We start from the raw sequence: 20,084 nt of genomic DNA, 5'->3' as shown, positions 1-20,084 counted from the left end.
AAAAAAAAAAAGATCATCATCGTTATTTATGGAATGTGGATTAAAGTGAAGCTGAATAAAAGACTAAACTAGGAGAATGTTTAGGAATAAAGAAAAAATATAATTTATTGGATTTTAAAGATATGTAGGAAGTAGAGTTGGATAATTAATTGGATATATTTGGATGGCTGGGTGGAATCTAAAGCATATAGCTGTAAATATAGATTTGGGAGTCATTAACAGATAGTAATTAAAACGACGAAATGGATCAGGTAGTCCTAGAAAGGTGTTAACTGCTTCTCCTCACGGATCATCAAAATACATGATATCTAAATTTGAGCAAATTCTCTTCTCCTATAAATTCCTTTTTCCTGTTTCATAGTGCCATTTAAATTGCCACCATTGTCCAATTAACAAGAACTTCACATCTTTGATTCTTCTTCCTGACTCCCAATGTCAGTTACATTATTCTATAAAAACCACCTCAAGGATCTCTTGTATTCATTCCCCTTCCCACTGCAATTACTATCCTAGTTCAGCTCCTCATCTTCATTAGCTTAGATAACTTGAGTAGCCTTTTTCTAGTTCTTTAATCCCTCTCTCTCTAATTACATAACTTCTGAGTTATCTGTTTAGAATCCAAGCTAGATGATGGTACTCTCTTCATCAAAAGCAAAAAAACTTCTAGGTTCTCAGATGTCTATATATCAAAGTCCAAAATCCTCATTCTGGTCATAAATGTCTTTTATAATCTAACTGTGATCTGTCACTTCATCTATTTCTATATAGGTCTTCCTTTGTACCACAGACTAGGTACATTTGATTACCTCTATTTCCAACACATGTCATGTGCATGCTCTTCGAGCCTCCACACATATATTTTTCTCTCAGCCAAGATTCCTTTCCTCTCCCTCCTTATCTATTGAAATTCCTTTTGAAAGCTCAGCTTAAATATGTCTTTCTTTTTGAAGCACCACAGATTTTCTTGGTAAGATTTAATTACTGCTTTCTTTGTATAGCAATCCAATCTTGGTCACACCTCTTTCAAATACTATGTTTTGTTCACATATATGTTTATCACATTCAATTTGAAGTCCTTTGAGGACAAGAACTGAGTTGTTATTTGATGTTAAATTGTTTATATTGTCAAGCTTGGTGCCTTGCAAATAGAACTTAATGAAAGTCTGTAAAATAATGCATGCTTGCATGCATGAATGAATGAGTGAATGAATGAATGAATGAAAAAAATGTCTGACCTTGTAAGGCACTAAAAGCCTAGAAGTAGCAAGTTCAACCCTGACTATGAAATTTAAAATCAACCATAGAGAGTATATTTCCAGCAGCAACTAAAGTCTAGATTAGGCTTTATCTTTTCAGTTTTGTACTAGTTCTAGAGACATCTGGGTACTTATTGTGAAAGTTTCCCCTTTATCAGACTATGATTGTCCATTTGCTAAGAAGAGCTTCTTCCTTAGATCTGCATTGCTTTCTGGTTTCTCTGGATACTCAGAATTCACCTGCTTGCTTAGAACTCTGTCAAACATTTTCTTGGGAAGTACACCCTATACATACTCCTTCTTCTCCCCCCACTCCCATTATACACCAACTGCCAAGTGTAGATGGCTTCAAAGTAGATGAATCCAGCTCTCTCCTTGTTATGTGGTTGATTGAAAGTAAACAAGTGCAAGCTTTGCCCTTGTTGAGAGAGGAGACTGAGTATTGTGACCCTGCCATCGGAGTATGGATGACCTCACACTGGGGTCCACTTAATCATGTCTGTTCTCTGACTCACAGAGATGTGGTTCAAGTCCCTCTTAGCCTAGATTCCAGGACTAATAACTTTATTTGGGGCAATAGGAAAGGGAAAGGGTGGCTAGGCTAGTATAGGTAATGAAAAGATACAGGTGATAAACAGATCATTTCCTTTTCAAAGGAGAGGAACACTTCAAAATTTTCAACTTCTGTTCTCCTACTAAGTCCAAAGCTATTTTGATCGTTATGCTTAGGGAAACAGACACTCTTTGCCACCACATAGAGCAGTTAGAAAGATTTCTTCTGGGAAATATCTGATATAATAATGGGTGTGATAAACATTTTAAACTGGGTGAATGGTCCCTGTGTTCTTTGGGAGCCTTCCATAATAGCTGATATTGATTTTTTAATGAGAGAAAAGCTGATGAAATACAGGCTTTTATGTTAGTGAATTCAGCCAGCAACACTCTTGGGTCTCCTACAGATGTTTTGCTTTTCAGCAAGATGGGAATTTCATGGATTATTTTTTCCCTGCTTCTCCCAGGAGTAAATAAAAAGGACTGTGGATAACTGGAAATATGCTGTTCTCAACAAGGGATGAGCTATTAACTCCATAGTAGACTCACCAAACACTTGTGACTCATAACCCTGGATACTGACCATTCACAGAAGATAGAATTTATGACCCATGTCAATTATTTCTCAGGTTGTAACTGGGTCATGGAGTAGTAGATTGAGTTCTTTTAAAAGAAGTTAATACAACAAGAGTCAGTTTGAGACAGAATTGAAGGAAATATTGATTACTTACATGGGCAGAAAATAATCTTTCACAAATTTAAATTCGGTTTTTATTTTATAGGAAGCTATGCCAGAGAAAATGTGGTCCTGAAACCTTTACTGATGCTTTGGTTATCTACAGAATCCCATAAGAAAGAAACCTGAAAAGCAGAGACTGGAGAAGTAAATGACCAGAAACAGAGGCAATAACATACTACTGTTTCATATGTATTTATTCATTGGTCTAATTTGTCAACATTGCTCCTGATCTGTTTCAGCTTCTGTGAGAGTCTAAATCTAAGATTATTTGCTTAATCTGAATTCGTGCTTTTTACTGTCAAAATTTCCTCCTTAGCCTTGAAGTCAAGACTTGAATAATTAGAACATAGGGAGATTTTTTGGGCATACTATGTAACAGAAACCTTCAACATTTGATTTTAATATTTTTTATGAAAAATTACTTCAGGTACTTGATAAAACACCATCTACTTCTTTTAAATGAAATAACATTATATAAACTCTTTACATTATAGTTGTTTTTTTTTAGAGATAGAGTGTGCACGTATGTGAGTGGGGAGGAGCAGAGGGAGAGGGACAGAGAATTTTAAGCAGACTTCCCTCTCAACGTGGAGCCCACACGGGGCTTGATCTCATTACCCTGAGATCATGACCTGAGCCGAAATCAAAAGTTGGATACTTAACTGACTGATCCAGCCAGGTGCCTTATAAAAATAACTTTTTATATATTATGACACATGTGCTATAAGTTTTCTTTTTAGGTAAGTAGAAAAGTTTATTAAACAAGAGAAAAAAGCCCAATAGCTTTTTCAATCAATTTTTTCAAATGGTTGTCCTTTTACTTAATATGCTCACTTTTGTTATTCAGCATAATTTTAGTGTCACCTGAGAAATAGCATAATCTGTATTTGTGCTTTTCTACTTTGGGTTTATTTTTAAAATGTCTGTGGTTGGTTCAAGCAGTTGTTAGAGTATGGTACTTACTCTTTGTATGCAGTTATTTATGACATTATAGACATTTAAAAAGGCTGGACACCTCATTTATTGTATACACGAATTTTATCTTCCTTACCATAGTGAAAATTTTAAGGCTGCCTAGGTCTCATATGTTAATGTATCCTCACAGTTTTTGGCATACAGTACTCATGAACTCAGGGATTCATGATTTAGAGCCTGTTAGAGACCCAGAGAATATTAGAATGATACTACCTAGATATTTATATGTAAATGGAGTCAAGATCACAGAGTTAGTCCTTGTAAAGTTTCCTTTGTGGTATGAACACAGATTATGAGCCATAAGCCATCTCATAATTGCAATATGGCCCAATAGAATTGGGAGATAGAATGCAGATCTACCAATATTAATCATTAGCTATTATTGGAATAGCCAACTTGAAAATTCTGGAAATGGGAAAAACTACACACCCAGTTCACACATGAAGAAACCAAAGTGTCTTTATACATGAAAGATGACATGTTTATAGTGTTTTTTTAAAATATCTATTTTTTAAGGCAGAGTAAGGTGCATATGTTGTTTGAAAGTTAAAACAAGGATCCAGTCAAATCTTCATTGCAACAAGGTCAACATTTATTCAGCACTACCCAATAGAACTTCCTGCAATGTTGGAAATGCTTTATAACTGTGTTGTCCAATATGGTATCACTAGCCATGTGTGGCTATTGAACACTTGAAATGTGGCTAGTGAGACTGAGGAGCTAAATTTTAAAGTTTAGTCAATACTAATTAATTTAAATTTAAGTAACCACACATGAGTAGGAGATACTCTATTGGACAGTGCTCTTTTGGATTAATAGGATCTAGTATAATAAAATAATTGAACCCTACCACATGACAGGCACTGTGTTAAGTGCTTTATATTAATTATCTAATAGGGTTATTATGAAATATAAATCAATTAATACACATAAAACACTTAGTATAATGTTCATGCAAAACATTCACTTTTAGGTCATTTATTCATCAATCCTACAAGGTAGATGCTATTATCTTCATTTGATAGATGAGAAGCATCATCTTATTGGAGTTAAGTAAGAAGTCTGTGCCCTTAACAGCATCTGGTAGAATTATTGTCATCTGAATATTCTAAACCAGCTGTTTTTTATGATTGCATTGACTCCAAACACCTTCCTGATTTACCAAAGTTGTGTTTCTCTCATACATTTTGCTACAATTACTAGTGTGTATGTTATGTGCCTAAAGGAATCACCCCATCCTTCTCCCAGAAGATATTTCTATCATATCCCTCTCCTTTCACCCTGTATATCTAGTCTCCATCTCTTTAACATTGGCCAGTGGAATGAAACTTAAATTTTCCACTGTAAGTCAACAGAGAGTATATAGGAGCATGACTAAGTAGGAACCAATGTACACCACTAAATGTACTACTCTCTGGTTGAGTTGCTAGGAAGCTGTCTTATATCTTTGACCCCCAGGTTCTTAATCTGGAAAAAGGCAGAGATTGGGAGGGGAGCCAGGAAAAATCCTTGTCTGGTCTACATCATTGGGTTGCTATGGGTGTAAATGAGATAGTATTTTTTAAAGTACTTTCGAAAAATCCTTAAGCACAATACAACTGATACAGTATTCTAAATTACTGTCCTTAATCTAGTATTTTTTAAAGTACTTTTGAAAAATCCTTAAGCACAATACAACTGATACAATATTCTAAATTATTGTCCTTAATCTTTAATCAAAATATACTGAGATAACCCCCGAATACATCAATATTATTGTGAATAGAAATGTTTGAGACAGTAACTGTGAACTAATGGAATGAATTATTAAGAAATGTGTTTATAAATTATACAATGGTACTTTTAGCTTGTTCATTCCCTTCTGGTTTGAATAGCTCTTTGGGGAATGCCAAGCCATTAGAAAAAATAGACTACTGAAAGAGAGACATAAATGAAGTGTATTATTTTTGTTGTTTCCCCAAGGGACTTACCATTTCTAACAGGTTCAAGAGCAGCCGACTGTGCCTTCTGACAATATTATAAGCTTGACAGCAAAGCTCCACAAAATCTTGGAAATGCTGTGGGTTTTTCCCACCCTCTGTAATAAAGTACTCCATCTCTGAAGTAAAAATAAAAGGCGCTCGGTCCCTACAAACCCAAAAACAATAGCAACCATAAGCAGGAGGAGAAATGGTGTGTAGAGCTCAATTAGGCAGTTACAGCAACTTATTTTCATTTAAATTTTTTATGTTATTTTCTCTCTACTCTAAGGAATGGAACCACCTCCTTTATGGGATAGCTGGAGAAACTTGCTAATTGTAGGGTTTGAATAGTTTAGCTGGGCTGCAACAGAGAAGGAAGAACAAGTTATTTTATAATATGGTCTCAAATATTTAATTCCAAGTTACATTTAATGGAAATATTATCCATTAAAAATTAATCTAAGGCCAATTAATAACAAAGGTGATTTTACAGAAACTATATTGCTAAATTGTTGCTAAATTTTAAAATAATAGAACAGACCATGTATTTGACCTCATGTTTTGGGGTTTTTTTTAAGTTTTCTTTTTTTCTTTTTTTGTCTTAGAAGATATTGACTCTTTAGGGAAAAAGTTTCAGGTAATAGCTAAGATATGTAATGACAAGTTCTTTCAAAAGGCAATCTATGAAAAAATTTAAATTCACTGTCATATGCTTTGTAAGGGAAAAAAAAGGAGGCTGTATTTCATTTCACACTAGGCCCAATAAAAATATTGATCAGAAAGAAGGAAATATGAGCAAACCAATATGAGTTGGTAGGTAAATAATATTGCCTCCCGTAGTCCCAAGGTTGAAGAAATAGGAAAACAAAGGACCAGAGAAGTGATCGTGTTTTCTCTATTTTTGTCATTTTTTTTTTCTCATGTTCTTTGAGACATGAAGAGACCCAAGATGAAGCAATAGCATTTCTAAGAGATTAGCCGAGGAGGGATTGGAAACACTTCTCTGTGATATGAAGAATAATGATGAAACAAACCATGCTGATACTGTTTTGGCTTAAGGTCCTCCAGAAACATTTGAGATGGGAATACAGTTTTGGGTAAACATTGTTTTTAAAGTAAAGATTTTTGAATGAATTGAAATAAAACATATTTTAAAATTTGAGCCTAGCAGCCTAGATATAATTAAGGTTAGTCTAAGCAATAATTGAAAAAAGTCATGGACTATTGAGAAAGCTTCTTTTTTTTTTTTAATAAAGACTGATTATATTCTGTATTGTTGTATGATTAGCATTTGAATAAAAATACAATAGAATGAAAAATCTTGCTAATCTAACTTAGACGTCTCAGAAGTGTAGATATTCAGATCAGAAAGCTACAACCCAGGCATTTTGTAGCTGATCTGGATCAGTAGAATCTGACCACAGGCAAGTATTTTAAAGAAAATAAATAATCTACCTCTGTTTGATTGTAATTATTTTATTTTATTTATTTATTTTAGCGATCCATGCTACCATTGACTGGCGGGGAGGCTGGTGTAACAATATCTTAACTTTATATTCATTCATTCAGTCATTCATTCATTGAACAAAGTTTATTGAGCACCTAGATACTGAGGAATGTGTCTTAAGCATCAAGTCCAGGGGCACCTGTGTGGCTCAGTTGGTTGAGCCACTGCCTTCGGTCAGGTCATGATCCTGGAGTCCCGGGATCGAGTCCCGCATCGGGCTCCCTGCTCAGTGGGGAGTCTGCTTCTCCCTCTGACCCTCCCCCCCCCATGCTCTCTCTCATTCTCTCTCTCTCAAATGAAAAAATAAAATCTTAAAAAAAAAGAATCAAGTCCAAATTTCAAAATGTTTGCCTCAAATCCTTTTATTTTTGGCCTTCATTGATTTATCCAATCTGTATGCTATGAATTTACTTTATAGCCTTGTATTTTAGCCAAGCTGGAAGCAGAGCTATTGAAAACAGGAGATATACCGTGGGTTCTAATCCCAGACCTGCTGTATCTCAATTTCCTCATCTCTGAGGTCGGTAATACCTAGCTCTTAGAATTGCTGTGAAGATTACTAAAAACATGTACACAAATGCGTGACACATAGAGAAGGCTACACACTTTTAAATTGCTATGATTAGAAGCTCTATGCAGGGGGCACAGATTTCAGGCCCTTGTTAGCCATGTTTTCAATCATGTTCTAGCACTTACTACTTCTGTGATTCTGGGCAAGTTACCTGTCCTCTCCATGCCTTAATTTCCTCCTCTGTAAAATGAAGACAAGGGCAGTGGACTCTTGGGACTTTTGAAAGGATTAAACAGGTTAAAGCATATAACAGAACACAGTCTGGCACATAGTGAGCACTCAATTAATGTTAAATACTATTATTAGTCCTCAAACTAATAAAAATGAATGGGTTCTCAGAGCTGAATTTTGTCATAACTAAATCTCCTTCTCTCTACAAAAATGCTGCCAGTGAATTTCCATTCTTCCTTCAAGGTTTAATTTACTCCCAGCAACTCCATGTAACCTCTTTGTCTGCAAAAACCCTTAAGTGGACCTTTGAATTTGGTAGCACTTTTTCTATATAGCTCACACATGTAGTCATCACTATCGCTAACATTTTACTAGAGTTTTAGCAATATTCCAGACTTTCATAATCAGAAAAAAATATATTTCTATGTATAAGAATTTTCCAATTTTTTCCTACTTTTTTTTTTAAAGATTTTATTTATTTGAGAGAGAGAGAATGAGAGACAGAGAGCATGAGAGGGAGGAGGGTCAGAGGGAGAAGCAGACTCCCCGCGGAGCAGGGAGCCCGATGCGGGACTCGATCCCAGGACTCCAGGATCATGACCTGAGCCGAAGGCAGTCGCCTAACCAACTGAGCCACCCAGGCGCCCCCTACTCTTTATACTATATTTATTTTTATTATATTGAATGGAACTTTTGAAATAATTTTAAAAGAGTTTTAAATCGTACAACTTCCTTAAATTTTCTTTTCTAATGTGATATATATCCTTTTTTCTTCCATATGCTTGACCAAGTGGATTTCCCTTGGAAAGTTGTTGTAATTATGCTCAGGTTCATGTGATAACACATTTCCTCCTTCCATGGTAACCACCATTATAAATCAGGTGAAGAAACACCACAGCAGAAAGTCAAATACACAAAGAAACATATCTAAGTTAGAGAAAATATGAACTAATAATAATATTGAAGGACCCAATCTTAGCTGTGTTTAAATATTATCATAATCTAAATTTTCAGTGGGTCCAACAAAATAAAATGCTACATTTTTTCTATATGACTTGCATGACTCACTTCTGACCAATCTTTAAAATGACTTAGACTAAAATTTTCTATGAATGGAAAGAAGCTGCGCACATGAAACAGAATCCTATCCCATCCCTACGAGCTGTAAGAATCGTAGCTGGGATGTGCTTTATCAGTTCACTCAAATGCAAACGTAATCCGTGGTCATAGAATTAATGTATTGGAGACTATGTCTGGAATTTAAGCAATACTTATAAATCTGAGATATAAATTGGTTGTGGCAAGAGAGAAGATTGGAAACTATTTGATCTCTTAGAGTCCATACTGTTATTGCTGATTCATATGCTGAAAACCTCTCACTTGTAGCTGGACAATTTTACCAGAAATTTCTTGTTGTGACTATCCTACTGTTTCTATTTCCGGATTAGTAGTTTTACTATTATTTGCCTAAGCCCTACCTGTTCTTGCTTCTGTACCTTTTACCTGTATTGTTTCCTGCTTCTGGCCATGTTTCTCTCTCTCTCTCTCTCTGCCTCTCACCTAATGTCCTAATTTTTTTTCTAGTAAGTCTTCTCTAATTTACCCATCCTTTGCCAATTTCTCTCCTACTTTGCCTTATCTTTTAATTTAGCCCTACAGCTAATATATTTCATTCTTTATAGTCTCAATTGTCTTATGACTTTTCCCCCAAATGACCTGTGTGATTTTCAAGGGGAGAGACATTATTTTCTTTCCTTTATCTACTCTTAATGTCTCAAACAATATGTTGATGGTATTCTGCAATGGATGCAACAGTAAATATACATAGCTCATGCAGTGAAAAAGTTAGATAATTTAACATTTATGTGGGAAGGCCATGTGAACATCTTATTTGTTATAATTCTGTCATTTCATTGTCAAAGTTAATCTTTTTATTAACTTATAATCAGTCCTTCTCTGAAAGTATTATCCTGTAAAAATGCTGAGAATAATTTCTAGATGTCCAATATAAGTGAGAAGTAAGTAGTACTTTAAAAATGCATATATACTTGAGAAATTTAAGGATATTTCTGTTACAAACAGATACTAATTATTAAGGAGACAAATAAATTCATTTGATATGGGGAATAGCAGGACAATTAATAATTTGCTGTTTGTTATTATTTATGCATTAACTCCCCCTTTAACCATTTTGTAGATGTAATCTCCTTGTATAAACTCATTAGAATACTAAGATCATCATCATTGCACTGAGAGTGCATAAGTTTTCAGGATATGTCTCTCCATTAGGTGACTTTAATCCAGCTAGGGAGGCATGCACCCAAAATGTTAGAGTACTATAGTTATTTATCAACAAATATTTATTGAGCATCTACAATAGATATGTGTGAGGCTTATAGGTAAGGTTAAAGATTTTAAAAATAAATATCCTAAAAGCAATAGAAACGTATTGATAATAATGACAATGTTTTGAAAAGGTCCCTCCAGCTGTAACATGGAGAAGAATTTGGAAAAGGGAAGGTGTATGTGAGTAGATCAGATAAGAGACTTTTGCAAAAGATTTTGATTAGATATGAGCATAGCTTAGATTAGGATTGTGTTATGCAGATACAGAGAAGTGGGAAGACAACAAATATTTTGACTCAAAAACCAAGAGGACTTCATATGGTTCAAAATGAAAAGGAGAAGAATGTTAGGAACACCTTTACATTTTTGGATTGTGTGTCAGGAAGACTATAGTGCAATGTTCAGAGTGGGTTCAGCTTTGAACGAGTTACTTTTGAGGTGTCTTTGAGACATACCGGAGCAGATGACAATGAGGTATTGTGATACTTATTTCCAGACCATAAAGAAAAGATCTAGCCTGGAGGTAAAATTTTGTGAGTTAGATTACTACTTTGACTACCTAAGGACCTCAGGACTCAAGAAACAACATGGTGGTGAATTCTCTGTGTATTCTTTTTGCCACATATATTCCAAACATAGAGCTCAAGGAGATGGCAGTCTGAAAATGCCAGTGGGTGCAGACAAAAAAAAAAATTGCCAAGAAAAGCCTGCTCTTTCTAGCCAAAGGCCCAGGAAAAGGGTAGCCTAATGAGACAAAAAAATTTTAGACAATAACCACTCTACTCCAGCCAAATATTGTAGAAAAACATACAAACAAACAAACAAACAAAAACCCCCCCAAAACATAATTCCACTCCCCCACCACACCAGTGAAGGCTCTAAAGGGATCCTAAAATTCCATTCTCACCAAGTTGTAATGAGGGACCTCAGTCCCCTGTCTGTGTGGTATCAGGGACAGTTGAGTAAGGAACTGGTATTGGTGGAGGTGTTACAGGATTTCTTTTTCTTTAGTGTCCTCAGTTCTTTGTCACGCCGCTTTGAAGAATGAAGAGGAAGGAACAGACCAGGGGAAGTGTGGAGGCAGCAAAGCAAAGTTTATTGAGCCATAGTTATTGAGTGATAGTACAAAGCTCCCCAAGAGGGAGGGGACCCGAGAGGGTTGCCACCTGAGTTTCTAAGTCTAGGGGTTTTTATGGGCTGGTTGGTGGGCTGTTTTAATCTGATTAACACTCCATGTGCCTGTCATCCAATCAGGTTTTTGTTGTCTACCTATCATGTAGGAAAGAGTGGAGGGTTCCTTCCAGGGTGGTGTAAAAATCTTTTAAGTTTGGTTTCCTCTTAGGGCAGGAGCCTCTTGTCCCTGCCTGCCTTTCTTCCAACTATCCTGCATTAGAGGGGTAGACAAATAGATCATTTGAACAGGATAAATAACAGAAATAAACTCATGCAAATACGATTTTTGCAACTGATTTTTGGTGAAGGTGCAAAAGCAATACAGTGGAGGAAGGATATAGGCTTTTGATCAGATGATACTGGAGCAACTGGACATTCATAGGCAAAAAGAGATCAAAACCTCATACCTAATATAAAAGTTAACTTAAAGTGGATTACAGACTTAAATATAAAATGTAAAACTATAAAACTTTTAGAAAAAAATGTAGAAGAAAATCTTTGGGATCTAGGGCTATGCAGAGAGTTTTTAAGAGAATAAAAAGACAAGTTATAGACTGGGAGACAGTTTTTGCAGATCACATAGCCAGCAGAAGAGTAGTACCTATAATTTATAAAGAAGTCTCAAAATTTAACTGTAAAAGAAAATCAAACAATATAATTAGAAAATTGGCAAAAGACATGCAAAGACAAGAGAAGAGGATATGCAGATGGTAAATTAACACATGAAAGAATGTTCAACATCAGCTGTTAGGGGAATGCAAATTAAAACCACAATAAGATATCACTACATACCTATCAGAATGGCTAAAATAAAAAGTTAATGACAATACTAAATGCTTGCAAGGATATGGAGAAACTGGATCACTCATACATTGATGTGTTAATATAAAATGGTATAGCTACTCGGGAAGACCACTTGGTAGTCCACTTGGTAGTTTCTTAAACAACAACAACAACAACGTGCAACTGATGTACAAAAGAAAGAATTCTTGAGATGTCTTTGGCGCAAAAAGATGGTTTTAGTAAAGCACAGGACCTGTGGGCAGAAAGAGTTGCCCTGTGGTCATGAGGAGTAGCCAATCATATAATTTCAAGTTGGGGGGAGGGTTAGGGATAGGAATTTTGGAAGCAAGGTTTCCAGGACCCGAAGGGGGTTGGTTTTGGTAGGAAAAGGTCATTTATCACTGTCTAGTAAGACCCTAGTCATGAGGCCCTGCAGATGTATATCAGTGGGTCATATGCTGGGGGGATGATTGCCAACATATATCTTGGGGGTTAGAGATAAAGGAAGTTTCCAAAGGAATTTTTATATGTTAAAGTAGACTTACAGGATCCTGGGCTGCTGAGATAATGTTAAGCTAAGACTGTGATTTGCTCTTAGCAAAGTATTAACTTCCAGGCAGCTGAATTTCTAGAGGAATGTCACTCTGCCTGTTTCAAGAACTTGTCAATGGGTTGTAAGTAGTATGGAAATTTAATTTTTCTTTTGCCTTTGTTTCCCACATCACAACTACCATACAACCTGGCAATTATATTTTTGGAAATTTGTCTCAGAGAAATGAAAATTTATATTCAGACAGAAGCCTATACATGACTGTTCATAGTAGCTTTATTTTTTAAAAGATTTTATTTATTTATTTGAGAGAGAGAGAGGGGAGAGAGAGCATGAGTGGGGGGAGGGAGCAGGGGGAGAGGGAGAAGCGGACTCCCCACTGGAGCAGGGAGTCCTACGTGAGGCTCGATTCCAGGACCCTGGGATCATGACCTGAGCCGAAGGTAGACACTTAACCATCTGAGCCACTCAGGCACCCCCATGGCAGCTTTATTTGTAATACCTAGAAACTGGAAATAATCCAGATGTCCTTCCATCAGTGAATAATTAAACAAACTGTGGTTTATCCATACTATGGGCTATTATTTGTCAATAATAGGAACAAACTATTGATACACAGAACAGCTTGGGTGGCTCTCCAGAGAATTATGCTGTGTGAAAAAGCCAATCCCAAAAGGTTACATACCATCTGATTACATTTACATAATATTCTTGAAAAGACAAAATTATAGAAATGAAGAACAAATTAGTGGTTGCCAGGAGATAAGAATGGAAGGGGACAAGGGTGAGAGGAAAGTGAATATGACCATAGAAGGGCAACAAAGAATACTAGGGGCTTTGAAACTCTTCTGCATCTGGACTATATCAATATCAATATCCTGGTTATGATAGTATACTATGATTTTATAAGATGTTACTGTTAGGGGGAACTGGCAAAGGGTACATGGATTCCTTTGTATTATTTCTTACAACTGTATGTGAATCTACAATTATCTCAAAATAAAATGTTTAATTAAAATTTGTATGAGTCATCTGGATATTGATACTGACAGAAGACTTGGGTGGCTGATACTAGTTTGGTGGAGACTGCAGGGAGTTAAGAGAAGAGGGTTAAGATGAGTCTTGTGGAATTTAACATTTAGTGGTATGGTACAAGGGAATCTCCTGTACTGAATACTGAGAAAGGGAAAAAAAACAGAGAGTGATAAACTATTCAAGAAGGCAAGTGGAGAGGTATTTGGAGGAAGGAGAAGTCAATACCACTGAAATCTGCTGATAAATCAGGTAAAATGAGGAATGGATTTATTGAATTAAACACTATGCAGGTCATTGTTGATCTTATCATTTTTTAAAGATTTACTTATTTATTAGAGAGAAAGAGAAAGAGAGAGAGCGTGCACCAGGGGGAGGGGCAAAGGGAGAGGGAGAGAATCTCGAGCAGACTCCCCTGCTGCTCAATCCCAGGACCCTGCGATAGACCTGAGCTGAAATCAAGAGTCAGTTGCTCAACCGACAGAGCCACCCAGATGCCCCTGATTTTATCATCTAATAAAGCATAAAGTCAGATTGAAGTGGTTATGGAATGAAAAGTAAGGAAAAGATGTCAAGAATTTAGACAACTCCTTGAGGAAGTTTGTGATGAGCAAAGTGGTATGGAAATTGGGCATTTGAGACAAGGTTATTTAAACTTTGGAGAGATAAGGATATTTAAAAGGATTATTTAAGACGGAGAGGATAAATATGCAAGGAAAAATGAATTATTGATAGTATAATGTATGTTAGAAGGTGGGTGGGAAATGGCTCTAAAGCACAATGGAGGGATTGGTTTAGAAGGGAAAAACAAATCTACTCTAACAGGAAGGAAGAAATTTATGTAATTAAGATGTAATTAAGTTTGTGAGTTTTGTATTGAGTAGAAAAGCAGGCTCTGTTATTGTTTCTATTTTCCCAATAAAGTAGGAGTTGTGGTTGTCTATCTAAAGTAGGGAGTGGAGAATAATGGTTAGGAGGGACCTGAATTTCATCCTGCAAGAATAAAGTACAAATCCTTGTGGAGCATGAAATAGTGAGATGAGCACAGAAGCATTGTGGGATTTCTGGGCTGTGAGGACAGCCTATTTGAAAATGGGGACAATTTTTGCCCTGTAGTCTTGATGGTTTCTTTTTTTTTTTTTTTAAGATTATTTATTTATTTATTTGACAGAGAGAGACACAGCGAGAGAGGGAACACAAGTGGGGGAGTGGGAGAGGGAGAAGCAGGCTTCCTGCTGAGCAGGGAGCCTGATGCGGGGTTCGATCCCAGGACGCTGGGATCATGGCCTGAGCTGAAGGCAGACACTTAACAACTGAGCCACCCAGGCGCCCCTCTCGATGGTTTCTTGCAGCACTTGGCTGCTGTGGTGTAGCACAGAGAAAGATGAGTGGGTTATGGCACATGCTTATCTTCTGCCTTCACACTTTTATTCACAATACTCGACTGTTAAATATAGGCGTCTTTCTTCTTTTTCCCACTAATTTAAGCTCTCACACTTTCTTCAAAGTCCTGCCATTGTTACACTTCCTCTTGAAATCTTCTCAATATCACTAGCCCTCACAGTGGAGACTGCCCTATTCTGAAATATATTTTTAAGGAAAATGGACCAAGCATCCTAATTGTAATGGATATCCTCTGAAATAACTGAGGTGCTGTATCCTTAAAATGAGTGGTCTTCCATTTATTGTTTTATTCCTTAAGCAAATATATACATACTTTAAAAATGAATGATGTTTGATTTTAAAGTATTGAGCACATAAGCTATTTAAGGACACCATAATTCACAGAAGTAACTTCCTCCAATGTGAATTCTACAGTCTAGATAATAACCCTTGGGCTTCATCCCAACAGCTCAGAGTGGTCTTTGGCCATCCAAAGTTCAATAAAACAGTCCCTGGTGGGCTCTGAAAACTAGAGTCACATCCCACAAGCATTTAACTTCTCTTAGCTATTTCTATTAGATGGCTTTTTTTAAATATAAGAAAAAAAAATTAAAAGAGAATGACAATTGTGCTTGCTTTTTCACCCTGAGAGCACATTGCCCATAGATGGGAGAGTGGCCCTGCTACTTTACCACATGGTCTTAGTTTGTGAATGCCTCTCACAGTACAATCATCTTGCAACATATTTGATTGTAGTTGTTAAAGATATGAATTTAATATATATCGTGCCCATAAATGCAGGATAACTATGTCATCTGTTACTAACTAAAGAAACAGCCATCTGTCCCAGTACTGGAGAGAAAACAGAGTGTGCTGGGATTATTGAGAAATGGGAGTATCAGTTTCCTACATGGCATGTTCCCAAGGGTCCTACCACCTACTGCGCATGATTTTGGACAAGTTATAACAACTAAGACTTTTCTCTGTCTTAGTTCTTGATCTCTAAATTAGAGAAAATAATGGCAGCTGCCTCAAAGAGTTCCTGTGAGGATTAATTAGCTAATGCATACCAAGTACTTATGAGGCTTTAAAGGGTAATTTTGACAATTTCCTTTAGAATCTGATTCCCTATACCAGATGATGCAGCATCACATTAAGGAATCCTTACTTTTTGCCACTCCCAGTGATAATACTGAGCGATGTGAGAACTACCTATTTCAGTGTTGCTGATGGAGGCAGGGGATCTGGAGAGTGAAATGGAAAGACAGAGAACTCTATGAAGGATTCAAGACAATAGAATATGTCTCCCGGGCTCTGTGAACATATATATTTCTTTTTTTTATACTATAGTTCATCTAGTATTTACTTGAGCAACTGAAAAATGTCAGTAAATGGACATAAACTTTAGTCCCAAACTTTAGACTCGAGTGTTTGAATATGTATTTGTACCCTGAATTGAAATGTGGGACTCAGTAATGAGATATATTTTATTTTTATTACTGAAATTATTATTATTTTTTTTTAAAGATTTTATTTATTTATTTGACAGAGAAAGACACAGCGAGAGAGGGAACACAAACAGGGAGTGGGAGAGGGAGAAGGAGACTCCCTGCCGAGCAGGGAGCCCGATGCGGGACTCGATCCAGGGACTCCAGGATCATGACCTGAGCCGAAGGCAGTCGCTTAACCAACTGAGCCACCCAGGCGCCCTGAAATTATTATTATTAATTTCATGAATTTCAGATGGTTTTGCCCCCAGAAAATATCATAGTAACATTAAAATATATTTTCTTAGAGATTTAAAAAATTGCAGACTCCCATCATAGTGAATGGTGATATTAGTATACAAATAAATGAATGCAGAAAACAGAATACATTGGGGAATGTTTAAGCCTACACTTTTCCTGATATCACAAACGACCTACATTTCAGAGAACACATTTTGCTGTCCAACAGAAACAACCCAAGTCTCTTGTCTAATATCTATGAGTTAATTGAGAAGGCAAATTTGGAATCTTCATTGGATAGGACAGAACCTCATATAATTACACAACACAGGAAATCTCCTATGTGCAATATAGAGAAAACATAAGGGTGCATGTACATTACAAAAAGAACATTTAACGCCCCATGAGATCTCCAAGTTCTCAGCAATTATTAACTAAGGGGACTCTCACCAATAATCTGTTAAGTGTAAAATATGTTTTTTTTTCCTCCTTGTCTAGCCTCTTGTAGATACACTGTGGGTCCATAGACTCTGAGAGAACCCTGATCTTAAACTGCTTAGAAACTTTAGATACTGACTCTGGTGTTCCTGTCAGGCTCAGATACATTATCTCTCTTGTTTGAAAAGGGTTGTTAGAACAGCTACCTCTTAAAATGATCAGTCGTACTTTCTTAAGTTTGATATTTTGGGTGTGAATTTATAGTAGGTCAGGATTTTATGAAGACAAGAAGAGATTGGTCAGGTCAGCACCTCTAAAATCTCATGTTTCCTCCTTTGAGTTTGAGTTCAAGAATAAGTGTACAGTTATGCTTTGCATGGAATTCCAGAGTATGCTTGGAACAGATGTTAGTCTAACTATGAGGAAAAGATTATCAATGCCATAATGCTTGTGTAAAATTGGATTGTATTATCACATTTTAAATAGGATTAGGTTCTCAAATCAAGTTGGAAATGAAAATCAAGAATAGTCCAAGTTGCCTCTGAAAACATTTAAATCGCCCATAAAGTTACCATTTGCATGATCAAAATTTATGAATCATGCTTAAAATGGACATTTTATCTCTTACTAAGTTTAACACCATGAGTTAAACTCTGTATAGGAGTAGGTACTGTTTCTTCAGTTGGACACCAGATGAAGTTTTTATACTAGGCTCATGTTTAGGAGATATGTGTAACCTTTCTTTAAAAACTAGATTCAGACTCAGTTGAATCTATAAGATGCTTATATTGACAAGCACATTGTACCTTCGACTAACTGAGGAGAGCTTGCATATCCTCCATGTCAAGCATACTTTGTTCATAATGGAGTACAGACTCACTGAGTGCCAGAAGGCAGAATCCTCCCACTATTTTAATTGTTCTCTCTCCCTCTCTTCTTCCCTCTCTCATTTTGTTCCTTTTATTGCCTCTTTCTCAAACACTCCATCCTTTCTTTAGCACTTAATCATCCCCCATTTTTCTCATCTGAAAACTTACAAGTCTCTCTTTGAAGAAAATGCATTTTTTTTTTAATTGGAGGAACTGTTTTCTACATATACAGGGAAGGAGGTAGATATAAAAAAGGTTACTCAGAAGAAACCAGATAATAAAACCTAGTGGAATAATAAGGGGGGTGGGAGAAGAAGAAATGATAGTGAGTAGATGAAAATGACAGAACAAACTTTCTCTGGCAATAAGTCTATCTGAGAGTACTTTGAACATCAGAGCACTATTCAGATATTAGTTGTAGTTTGCCTGGAACTGGCTTTGTGAAACTTATAGTGTACCAATTTTTTTTTCAATTATTTTGTTGTGGTAGAATGCACATTACAAAAAAATTATCATCTCAACAATTTTTAAATGTATAGTTCAGGGGTATTAAATATATTCATAATATTGTGCAACCCATCGCCATCATCCATCTGCATAATTCTTTTCATCTTATAAAACTGAAACACTATACTCATTAAACAATAACTCCCCATTCCCCCCTCCACCCAGCAGCTGGCCACCACTATTTTGCTTTTTGTTTCTATGACTGTGATTACCCTAAGTACCTCATGTAAGTGAAATCATGCAGTATTTGTCTTTTTGTGGCTGGTTTATTTCACTTAACATAATGTCCTCAAGATTCATCCATGTTGTAGTACGTGTTAGAATTTCCTTCCTTTTAAGGCTGAATAATATTTTATTGTATCTATATGCCACATTCTGCTTATCCATTCATCTGTAATGGACCCTTGGTTTGCTTCCACATTTTAGTTATTGCGAATAATGCTGCTATAAACATGAGTGTACAAAGATCTCTTTGAGACCCTGCTTTCAATTCTTTTGAGTACATACCCAGAAGTAGAATTGCTGGATCATATGGTAATTTTTTATAAGTTTTTTGAGAAACATAATATTTTTTGAGGCCATACTCTGTCCCATAGTAGTGGGACCATTTTACATTTTCACTAACGTTGTACAGGAGGTCCAATTTCTTCTCATTCTCACCAAGACTTGTTTTCTGTTTTTTAATATTATCCATCTTAATCGGTGTGAGGTAATGATTATCAAATTTTGAGTCTCATTCCCCAGACTCCCACATGTAGACTTTTTACCATTAACTAAAAATCCCTTGGTAAATTTGTAGTTAGAATAACAGAATATAGCAGGTTATTAATAATTTTATCTTCAGGAAAATTGTACTTTCTTAGGTCAAGAGAGGTAAATTTTATGACATTTTTGTAGTGATCCTTCAATCAACCAAAACTGAGCCTCTGCTAAGTGTCAGGAACTAGCTAGGTGCTTAAGATACAAAGATGCCCTTGAGGCACTCACAGTTGGAGAGGTATTGGGAAGTGTGCTTTTTTTCAGATACTGCTTTCAGTAAAAAGAACCACAATGTTTATTAATAAACAACTGTGTGAATAACAGACCAATGAGACTCACCTAATTTCAAAGAACATTAAGATAGTAATTAAAGCATGTGGGAGATCATTAATGCCTATATAGCATCTGGATTACTATGAATATTACATTAAATCAGAATGATTGGAGTAAGACAAAAAAATCTTTTAATCTGTTAAGGGAGTTTTGTTTTTTTTTTTAAGGATGGTTTTAAATTAAGGATATTTAGAATATAAACATTACAATACCCAAATTAGAAATTAAACAAAAAATTTTTAAATCAGTGGTAATTAACTATTGAAGATAATGTCAAGATGATTATAGATATAGGGAATTTTTATGACTAATATTGAGATGAAAATTCTGAGATTAATTATATTTGGTGATTGGTGATCTACAGGGATAAAGCTTGAAAAGGGTATAAACCATGCTACAAGAAGATATTTACATAGTATTTTGGTTATCTTCATGTAAATATTTTTTTTTTT

At 35.9% G+C, this 20,084-nt stretch overlaps 1 protein-coding gene across 1 annotated transcript in view; it reads right to left on the bottom strand.

Annotated features, from left to right (window-relative positions):
- Positions 1-20,084, bottom strand: part of PIK3C2G (phosphatidylinositol-4-phosphate 3-kinase catalytic subunit type 2 gamma) — a 291,400-nt gene that overhangs the window by 79,780 nt on the left and 191,536 nt on the right. The window contains exon 22 of the mRNA XM_081818936.1: positions 5,493-5,649. Coding sequence (XP_081675062.1) covers positions 5,493-5,649 — 157 coding nt within the window. The remainder of the gene's footprint in view (positions 1-5,492; positions 5,650-20,084) is intronic.

The sequence above is a fragment of the Leptonychotes weddellii genome, chromosome 5 (assembly GCF_054177405.1).
Source record: "Leptonychotes weddellii isolate Sample4059 chromosome 5, ASM5417740v2, whole genome shotgun sequence".
In the NCBI taxonomy this organism is placed as follows: Eukaryota; Metazoa; Chordata; class Mammalia; order Carnivora; family Phocidae; genus Leptonychotes; species Leptonychotes weddellii.
This window is presented reverse-complemented; position numbering and strand designations above follow the sequence as displayed.